This window comes from Ceratosolen solmsi, unplaced genomic scaffold (assembly GCF_000503995.2).
Source record: "Ceratosolen solmsi marchali unplaced genomic scaffold, CerSol_1.0 scaffold30, whole genome shotgun sequence".
In the NCBI taxonomy this organism is placed as follows: domain Eukaryota; kingdom Metazoa; phylum Arthropoda; class Insecta; order Hymenoptera; family Agaonidae; genus Ceratosolen; species Ceratosolen solmsi.
Genome location: NW_011948421.1, coordinates 2,695,103 through 2,706,719, shown reverse-complemented (window position 1 = coordinate 2,706,719; position 11,617 = coordinate 2,695,103). Strand labels below are relative to the sequence as shown.

The following is an 11,617-nucleotide window of genomic DNA, read 5'->3' as shown; positions in this document are numbered from 1 at the left end:
CAGCCATGAAATAACGAAATTATGATTAAAAAGAAAAAAATGATTTTTTAAAGCTTTTTTCACTAATTTCATACGTTGATTTATAATTGCTGGAGTCGAGATCGTGGACCTATAAAAATCCATAAATCATCGTGATCATGAGAATTACATTCGAGCAGGGAACGTCTTCTGACGGAGCCGTCAGCATTCATGGCAAGTGGAAACTTATCGTAAGAATAACGACGAATGCGATAATTAATTTATACAACGCTGGATAAATCGACTTGATTCGCAAAAAGTCAGTCGAAAACGCGTACGTGGTATGTCGGTGCTGGTATTACCCAAGCGGATGTCCGTCGTCGTATTCGCGGAGGTTCGCTCGGATCCTCGGCCCATGCGTCAATTGGAGAGCCCAAGAGGTCGTGGCGTCGCTCGCGGCAGTCGCTCGCGGCCCGTCGCCCGCATCGTGTCTATAAATTTTGCGGCCGAGCGGTTGTTTAACTCCTTGTTTACAGTTTGATTCGGGACGGCCAGGATCAGCCCTGGCTCCCCGCGGTCTGCCCTGTTTCTCCATTCCATTCACTTTTCGCTGGCTGCCGAAGATCGAGTTCGCCAGGATGCGTGTCGACCGGGGCTTCCTCAACGTCATGATCCTCAGTTGGGGCTTCATGCTCGTTTTCACGGCCTTTCAGACTATGGGTAACATTCAGGTGAGCTTTCACTTAGCAGCTTAGCAGCTGTCAAAATTTGAGGTTAGTTCGGCGCGGACTCGCTTATACAGCCATTCGTTTCGGCTTTCTCGTCTTTTTTCCGTCCTCAGTTCGCGACTTTCATTTTTCGATTGCCTCGATAGCTTCGATTGCCTAGGTGAACGACTAGTATTGTTCTATGTGCGTCCCAATGTTTCATTTTTATCCTTACCTTTATGGTTAAGATGCCATGCAATTATCCTTTCCTTACTCGCTACATGATATAAATATACTTTAAGAGCCAACAAAGATATGATGAGTGAATTAGCAATAAGCGACTAGTCATATAATATATACACAATATATATATATGCGTGCGTGTTTGGGTGCATTTGCATGCGTGTATAAACACAATATACAATGCACAGAATATACTCACACACAAGTCATACGTCACTTATATACGTACATACATATATATATTACTAATACATATATATATATTACTAATCCAGGAAACTCGATAAGATGAAAATCAAAATGATGCAATTAATTCAAATGTAAAATATCATATTCTTAATATTGATAAATTCATTAAATCATTGACCATTACTGTTGCGTTGTTGCTGCTATGGTTGTTACTATTGTTATTATTGGTTTTGTTATTATTAAGCTGGCTGTACAATAACATTAGAAATTGAATGATTTTTAAAATGTAGTTATTCGCATATGCCTCGACATGTAAGATGATAATAAATATGTACATATGGTAAATATCGCTTTACATTTCCAGATTCGAATATTACACTTTTTAGACGATTCGGTAAAAATTATGAATTACGAAAAAATAAAACAAAAAAAAAAAAAAAAAAAAAAAAAAAAAAAAAAAATTAAATCTATAGATATTTCGCGTAAAGTGACTTGCACGTATTTTGTTATATATTAAAAAATAGCTTTTATGGCTAATTTTGTATATAAAAACTAGTTCTTACATGTGTCGGAATTCGGTGAAAAAGCCGAATTATTTAGAAAGTCAATATCGAAGTGTACGTTAATGCTTGAATGTAATACCATTCATTCATAATATTTCGATTGTCCAAATAGAAGACTTAAATATTTTTGTATATTTTTCAATCAAATATTTTCAGTCATCTAATTTTATAAATATCATTATATATATTAAATATTTACTCGAGCTTCATATTACATACAGAGACGCAGTACGCGGGACAAATATGTAGGGTTCGTTACAACACGAATGTAACGCGATAGCATTTACAGCGCGTACTAAACGCCTCGCACAAAAACGCGGATTTGGCCCCCCCCCCCCCCACTCCCCCATCCCACCATCACAAAACGTATGCTACAATTTCTTCGAATCCAGTCTAGTATAAGTAACTCAAGGAACCTCATTTCACTAAGGCTGAACAGCCTTGGCATTTCGTTAAAAATCGCCGTTTTCACAAAGAGAAACTATTAAGTATAATTATAAGTTGCGTCACATTCATCTTAAACAAATCCCGTGTGCATGCTTTTCTGCGTGCGTGTGTGCGTGAGAGAAAGCAGATAGGTAAAGATAGACATTGGTGCACATAAATTAAAAGCTCCTTTTATGTATTTTTTTTTTCCAAGTTGAAGCTTTCATTGCAAGCCTTTAAAATTATTGTACACATAAATAATACACATAAAAATTATAAATAGAGCTTGCGGATAAGAAAATTTTGAACTGATAAATTTTCCCAATTAATATCAGAAATCCGTGTGGCTTACACATTGATATATTTCCTTTTAGCATTATAAGTTTTTCAACAATTATGTATCTAAACTATCAAATACGTGTATAAAATGCAGAACTTTCAGAAAGTATTGTATTATGTTAGTAGTATAAAATGTTGAATATGTGCTTGGCACTTTCACTTGGCAATAAATTTTAAACGTAAAAATTAACTAACATTGAATTATAAAATTTGAATTGAGAATAATAAAAAGTTTTTAATAAAGTTATCCATAACATTTATTTAATTGTTGTTTTTGTTTATGTTTTTCGTTTTCGAATTTCATATAATTTTCATATAATAAAAATATAATTATAATATAATAACGAAGTTAATCCGTAAAAATAATTGATGGAAGATTCGTGTTAATAAAGACAACAAATAAAGAGTATGAATACAACAAAATTGTCGGATTACTTCTAATAATAATATAGATGTACAAGTAAAATGCTTTAGTAAAACGCCGTATAATATGTATTAAAAAATTCAATTCTATGCAAATTTAAGAATATGTATTAAATAAACTTTGAAAATACAAAATTAATATGGTAATTATTGCAAAAATATAGTATAGCAATAATTTGATTTTTTTGATTGATGATTCTGTATTTGTTTGAGCAAAAACTTAATACTTTTAGCTTCTTTACAAATATGGTTTTGCATTAAATGTTTAAATTATATAATTGAGTTTACACGATCCTCTTAGGAAAAGGTATTATTATTTTAATTTTTAATTACCCTTTGATTAATATTAAAAATAATTTAATTAAAAAATATATTGTTTAAGCGTAATAGTTTTAAATTACTTTCAGTCTAGTATTAATCTAGTTCAATAAAGAATTGTAATTATTATTTTTCTTAATGATTTCAAATAAACATGTATGAAGATTGAATACAACAACTTTGTTTATTCGAATGAGTTCAGCGTGTACCATCTTTCAATAATATTCAAACGTTTTTCATCGATGCAAGTCAATAAATGGGCAAGGATGTTAATGTCGCGATATCATATTTTATTCAATTAAGTGCTCAACCAATAATACCAAATAGTTTGTCTCTTTTGCTAATAATTCTAATATACTGAATCTACTAATGATTCAATTACAATATATATGCACAACTTTTTAATGATTGTTTTATCTATTTGCTATATTTTCTCAAAAGTTAAATCAAGAAATATTATTTTCATGACCTTTCGTTATATTATAATTATAAAATTATTGTCTAGAAAACAATACAAAAATCAATACATAACAATATTTCGTTTAGCTCAGCGACAAATGCATTATGAAATGTAATATTAATCAAAAAGATATTGTAATATAAATGTTTTAATTCAATTAATGTATAGTATTATATCGTGCATTTGTAGATGAAATTTGATTTTTTACGTCTCTTCTTAATGAACAATCTCTAATAAATTAAACATTTATTTCATAATTGACGATAAATGTATAGTAGTAATTGATTTGATAATAACCTGAATAAAATGGCTTTTTATAGAATTAAGATTATCTTATATAATTCAATGTTGTATAATTGAATTATTACAAAATAGAACTCTACTTATGAAAAATAAAAATGCCTATGAGAAATAGTAGAAGATTATGCTTACATCACAAAAATTTAGACCCAACTTTCGTAATTAAAAAACATTTATAATTGACATTTGATTTTATGTAATAAAATAAATAATAAAATTTTTAAATCATCAGGGTGCATAGAATTATACAAACAAATGTATACAGAAAAATTAACATTTTATATAAGCAGACCAAGCTATTAACAATTCATATTATTGAGAATAAAACTATTTTTTATAACTTATAGTGTTCATTTTGTTTTACATCTAATATGATTAAATGAGTTGCTTGCAATATCAAATCAAGATTCATATATAACATTTGGAAACCTTTTAGAATTAAAAAACAATTTTAACATTTAATATAAGTTTGTTATATCATTAAATATAAATATATTCTTAAGATATATTCTTCGGCTCCTATAATCTACACGAGTACCTTTTAGAACAATTAAATAAAAATTTACTACATATATAGACTAAAATAATCCGACTTTCTTTTAATAGGATATACAATCATATTTTTACGCTATTAAGATATAATTAAATTATATATTCACAAATAATAACAATCTTTTCGTTGTAATTCATATTTTATGAATCAAATTTACATATAAACACGTGCAAATATGTATATATAAAAATGTATTTTCAAATCTAATATATTTCGCTAATAAACTTTTAACGTAGAATTTTTTCACAAGTTGTTTCAATATGTATAAAATTAATTTATATTTCAAAATATTTTAAAATGAACTGATTTTCAAATGCAATAAAATCCAAACTATTAGATTAAATATGAACCACACGCTCTTATCAAAGTTTATTCTATTTTCGTATTTGTAATTTAACGTTAATTAATGACAAGGTGGACGTTAAGTTATGGGGATAAAATGAATATTTTTTAATTATATGGGTGTTCCCATTTTCCTTAAAAAAATATTATGGATATTATGTATAAAAACTAAATTTATAAAATATAAATTCAAAACTAATATTATTAGTGATAGTAATGTATTAAATATATATATATATATATATATATATATATATATATATTAAATATTCACATAAACTTTAATTGAAAAAGGAAATTGCGTTTTAAAGTATACTGAAATAAAAGCAAATTTAAATATATAATAAATATAGGTTTGTTATATGTAAAATTTTTTAGTACAACATATTGAATGATTAAATGTGAAAATCTTCTTATTAACAACATTGCTATTTTTATATGAATGTTTAAATTTATATATGTTAAACACGACGAACACGAAAAATTAAGTTAAATATTTATTTGAGATATTATTGTCATTGAAAATTGTTCTAAATAAAATTAACTATTATATCCAAAGTAATTATACAAAGTTATAATAATAGTAAACACATGTAAATATAAAAATTAAGATTTTCACTGCATTTTGTTATTTAATTACATTACAATGTCAAATAAATAATTTTGAAATATTTAAAATAATATTAAGCTACTCAGTTAATAATGCGTATTATATAAATGTTTGATAATTGATGTAAACTAAAAATTGATTAAAAAACGTTATTCATCGTATAATGATTAATATCGCCTATCTAATTACACAGACATAGTGTAGCGTATATACAAAAGCAATATTAACGCGTTTCACTTTAAAACAATAAAATCATCATAAAACACTTATTATATATTTTCTATCCGGCTTTAAATAACAAGAAATTTTATAATAAAAAATCTTTGGCTCCCGAATTTTTCCATCAACTTTATATAATAAACACTCCCATTGCAGCGAATGTCCAAAATATACACATAAATTGCAAACGAGCAGCTATTATCTCAAAAATATTATCTTTTCTGACTTTCCAATCAGAGTTTAAGTTTGATACTTTGTCTTGTATTTCTTTTTCTTATTATTATTATTAAATTAATTCATATATTTATATATAGACCAAATCTCATTCTTTCAATGATAATAAAGTAACTGTGTTTTTTTGTGATTAAGAATTAAATTACCGACTTAATTAAAAGAAGAGTAAGAGTAAGATAACGTTCGATATATGTTCAATACATAATAAACCTTATGTAATTTTTATGTAAATTTTTAATCAATGTTGTTTATTTATTATATTATTGACGTTAAAAGAAAAATTTTGAAACCTAATTTCATTCGATTCGATAAGTTTGAAAAATTTTTGTTTTAAATCTTATATATCCAAAGAATAAAGAAGGTCTGCATTAAAAGAAAGAGAGTGATATTTATTTTTCCATTTCTTTATCGCTCATAAAATAACCTTATAGTTAGTAATGATAAAATTACATTAATAATTTCCGATCTCTGGTTTCTGAATCAATATTTTAAATAATTTTTCGTTGTATATTTATTATAATAAATTTATAATAAATTTAAGAAAAAAATCATTAAAAAATATAAACAACATTTTATGGATACCATTTATGATTTGGCAATCAATTTGGCAAATAGTGTGATATGATATTTAAATCGTATTATTATTGAATAAATAAAGTTTAGAAATAATTTCACAATTTTTTAATAACACGAGGAGTTAATAGTATGGTAATATCATTCAATTATCGCTTGTCGTAATTAGAAAAGAAGTAATTTGTAATTTGTATTTTCTGCGATATAATATATTTTCTTTATATAGAAATTTAGAAAATATATCGTATTAAAGATTATAAAAAGTAAGCAAATGAAAAATATTGATTGTTTGAAAGCTTTTTTAAAATATCAAGCAGAAGTTTGTTACCGAAGATAAATAATATTAAGAGAGTATTTAAATATAATCGCTATAATATATGTATTAATTCATACAATAATAAGATAATTGAATAATAAATACCTAAATACTCCGGTGACAATCATCACTTTATAAATATTCCGCCCGGAGTATTGTTACTATATAATCACGATGCTTCGTTCCTACATACACGCATATTTCATCACATATAACATATAATAATTTAAATATCATAGTTTTAGATAACCGATACAATATATAATATCGATAAAAAAGATTGTCGTAATGGTGAAAATATTAAAAAAATTATATTAAAAAATTTATATTGATTAGTTTCATTATTATAAATAAAATGGAATTTGTTTCAGTAATGGTCTTAAGGCTATAACAAGTTATTGTCGGAAATTAATATATTTTATTTTTTACTTAAATTAATTTTAATAATGTTACATATTACATTATTTATTGATATCTCAATACATAGAGAATGAAATCTTCAATATCTCATCTTCATTAGTCGATAAAATCGGCAGATTTTAAATTGATAACTATGCATAAGTATCATAATAAAATAATATAAAATCCGTACTAGGGATTATTTAATAAAATTTGGCACGTTCAAACACATTGTTTTTTAATAAAATTATTTTTCATAAATATCTTATTAAATATACTATATTTTTGTTTTTCAAAACAATGGTCTAATTGAGAATGAATTTAGGTTAATTCAAAGACATACATTACAATATATGTAATATTTAAAATATTACATATTGTCACCTTAATTGAGCATGCGATTGTCTCATTAAATAATTGGAATAAATTATTTAACTAAAAGAATTAAGTACAACTAAATGAATACATTATTATATTATAAATCTCTAAAGTATATAGTATAATGAACAGTTGACACTATTTTCATTGCTAAAGAATTTGTTAAATTGATCAAAGTTATATGGGCATAAATAATTATTACTACCTAAAATAATTTTCTCAATTAATTATTATTATAATATAACAAGGTTATTATTGGTCGTAGTTTTATATAAACAAATAACGATTTAAGAATAAAACATATCATAAAATTAATCTTTAACAACAATGATTAGTTACATAATGATACCATTACATAATGATTTCCATTCGATATTGCTTATTTATTAGAAAGTAAAAATTAACAATCGACTGTCGCTCTTTATATTCATATTTATTTATACCAAACTATTTATTTACTTTATTTATAGGTGATGCACCCACCGATTAAGATCTCTGCTCAATAAATATTATTTATCATAAAAATTAATTTCATCAAAGAAAGTATTTAAATATATGTTAAATATGTTAAATATGTTAAATATAAATATATGCAAAGCAGGCGGACTTTTCGTACATAATTTATACCAATACATTTCAGAAATATTGGAAATTTTTACGCGCTTCGATTGTTCGTAGATGTTTTTGAAAAATTCTCAACGAATATACCTCATTTCTACCTTTTATTTCTAATCAATAAACACACTCATTTAAATTAACTATCGTAATTATTTCGTTTGAAAAGAATTTGTAGATAGTTGAAATTTTATATTGACGTAAAATGTTAATATTTACGCTTGATATAAAGAATAAATCGTTCACGATATCACAATGAAAATGAGATTTTATTAATGTCAATAATACCTTCATTACATGTAGGTCGTGATTTGTCTGCAAAATGATATCGAATGATATTCATTATTCATTTATCCCACAGCAGCGTTAATGTAATTACAATTGTTGGCTCAATCTATATTTATAAATTATTCCTTATGCATGATAATATTAGTACGCATTGGTGCTCAATTGTCAATATGATGTTTTATTAAAAATATTTGTTCATTATACTTCATCGTAAATGAATAATGCTAGTGGTACGCTTTTTCACAATACATGTAATATATTATTATCTCGGAACTCGGCTTTTATGATATAGACTTTTCTTTGTCAGTTTGAAAGCTTTAAATGCTTTGAAAGAATATTACAGAGTGATTGTATTAAGTTTATTTCAGCTAATTCTTTTTAATGCTAATCATAAGCACTAAAATATTGAAGTTCATGAATTCCGTGAATGAAATGTATTCTCGATTTATAACTTGATTTTCTACAAGAATTTCCTACTACCACAGACTCTGGATTATTTATTTATCATGATTAATGCAAGATTTTATATTTTATAAACTGCTAAGTTATACCTCTTGGCACATTTATCCCGCTGAATCGTTATTTTTATTATTTGCCATTTTGTCGTTAACTGTTTCACATTATCTAAATGACTAATAAAGTAGCGGAGAATACACAAAATGAGACAATGGATGATTAAACGTTCATCTTTATTCCGATCGTCGAAGTTTTCTGCGATATAACTAAAAATATCAACAGCTGCCGATGTCTCCTATATAATATATCCTATACATATTGATATCGTAGTAGTTTTCTTCGTCTGTAATGACCATGAAATTACGACTGATTAATGATCGGAAGTGAAAAAGGACAAAAATGAGAAAAAGAAGAGAAAAGAAAGTAAGAATGAAAGGAAGATTGAACGAAAGCAAGCTTATTAGGATATTGTCGAGCGCGAGTCTGAGTGTATCCCCTTGGCTAATTGCAGAAAACTGTCTTGGAGAGCATATCGAAAGATGATCCTAACTTCCACGGGGACGGCTACACGAGTCTGGCCATAATTTACGCGACGTTCGCCCTTTGCAATTGGCTGGCTCCGTCGTTCATCTCGATGACCGGCCCTCGCACCAGCATCATGGTCGGCTGTTCCTGCTACGTAATCTTCATAGCGACGTTCCTTTGGCCGCGTACGGAAGTCCTGTACATAGCCTCGGCAGTGGTCGGGATAGGGGCGGCCCTCTCATGGACCGGTCACGGCCTCTTCCTCACGATAAACAGCGACACCGAGACGATGTCTCGGAACTCGGGATTGTTTTGGGCCATCTTCCAGTCCTCCCTCTTCATCGGCAACATCTTCGTCTACCTCGTGTTCAAGGAGCCGGAGATTAAGGAGGACGTGCGGCAGCTGGTGTTCCAGGTATTGACGGGTGTATCGGTGGTAGGACTTGTGCTCCTCCTAACGATGAGGAAGCCACCACAGCTGGCGAGCCTCGGACCCGCGGAGGGTGTCTCCAGTGCCGACAAGGAGCTACATATTCCGGAGATGCCGAGGGAGCGGCCCCTAATCGCAGCCTGGCACGCGCTCTGCGACGCGTTCCGGCTCTTCATCACCGGCCGTATGCTCGTACTCGCCCTGACCTTCGTCTACACGGGGCTCTCGCTCACCTTCTTTTCCTCCGTCTACTCGTCAAGCATCGGCTTCACCAAGGCCATGGGCGAGGATCGCAAGAGCTTGATCGGTCTGTCGGGCATTTGCATCGGTGTCGGCGAGGTCGTCGGCGGTGCCTTCTTCGGGGCCCTCGCCTCCAAGTGTGGCAACTGCTCGGGCTGGCCCGTCGTCATCACTGGCTTTGTCATGCACACCTTCGCCTACATCGCAGCCCTGCTCAATCTACCCAACAACGCACCCTTTAACGTAAGTCTCGACGACTTTATATCTCCGGCTCCTCCGAGACCTAATTACGTATAATCATAAATGGGCTTTAAATTAATTCCGCGTTCGCGTTTTTAGTCGTGTGCATTCTATTTGCCCCGTCGAGAGCCGATTATTGCGCAAATTGTCCGTAAAAAAATGTCGGCTTTCTGCATTAAAGGCCCTTCTTTCTTCACGCCGCTTCATTGGTAATATTCTTTATAACAAATATTTTAATAGTGAGATCTTGCTTCCTTGCTCTTGTATTAATTTTAACTGTCGAGGATATTTAATAGCTTGAAGTAATCAACATTTTAAGTGACAAATTTTCAATAATTTTAAAACTAGTCGTTTAAACCTATTCGTAGCTTAATTTGAAATGACTAATTTGTACTTAATTAGCACACGATACTCTCTCTGAACAGTTGTGTCATTTGTGACGAAAATCCATTTTTCGAAAAGTTAAATGACGGAAAAATAAATGAAATTAATGTAATAAATTTAAAATTAGTATAATTGAATTTATAGCAATAAATCATAATAGGTAATAATAATAGAAAGTTAGTTGTTTAAATATTTTCATTATCGGTTTAATATAAGAGCGGTAGTGAGCTAATAGTAAGTAATAAATAGTAAGAAAATGGGAAATAAATAATATTAGGCTTCATAGTCAATTTCGTAGATATTCTTGCGTAGACCATGAAATAACGATTTTCTCATCGAAACCATAATAATTCTTATTATCTTAATGTAATAAATCTAATAATCGATCAAGAATATAATTTATACTCTAAATGTTACAATGCATTAATTGTACATAATTTCTCGTTGAATTAGTTTGTAGAGTCAATGTACCGATGAAGAAAGAAGTGAAAAATATCAAGAAATTCAATATTTTTAAAAGGCAGCATTTTATTAATAGAGCGTAGCCGTAAAAAAAAAAAAATCCTACATAATTTCATACATTAATTATATAATGGCCCGGATCTGTAAATGATAAATAAAGCCTTTTGTGTTTAGGTATAAAATAATGTATGACGATTAAAGCTAATTGTCTAAACATTTGGGAAAAATAATAATGAATACTATTTTCGAGAATATTTCCTTCTTTTTCTCAATTGTTTTTCATTTTGGGCAAAGATAATGTAAAGTAACGACTAGAGGAATACGAATGTAAAGTGCGAAATAAATAAAAGGTTGAGAAACGGATTTAAGAAAAGAGTCAGGTATATCAGGTTAGTGATTAATATACTTCACTCGATATGGTCGCTTA

The 11,617-nt window shown here is 28.9% G+C and overlaps 1 protein-coding gene across 1 annotated transcript in view; it reads left to right on the top strand.

Moving 5' to 3' along the window:
- The first annotated feature begins 277 nt into the window (after nucleotides 1–277).
- LOC105361333 (UNC93-like protein MFSD11) overlaps nucleotides 278–11,617 on the top strand; it is a 12,727-nt gene continuing 1,387 nt past the window's right edge. The window contains exons 1-2 of the mRNA XM_011498465.1: nucleotides 278–689; nucleotides 9,421–10,347. Coding sequence (XP_011496767.1) covers nucleotides 597–689; nucleotides 9,421–10,347 — 1,020 coding nt within the window. The 5' untranslated portion in view covers nucleotides 278–596. The remainder of the gene's footprint in view (nucleotides 690–9,420; nucleotides 10,348–11,617) is intronic.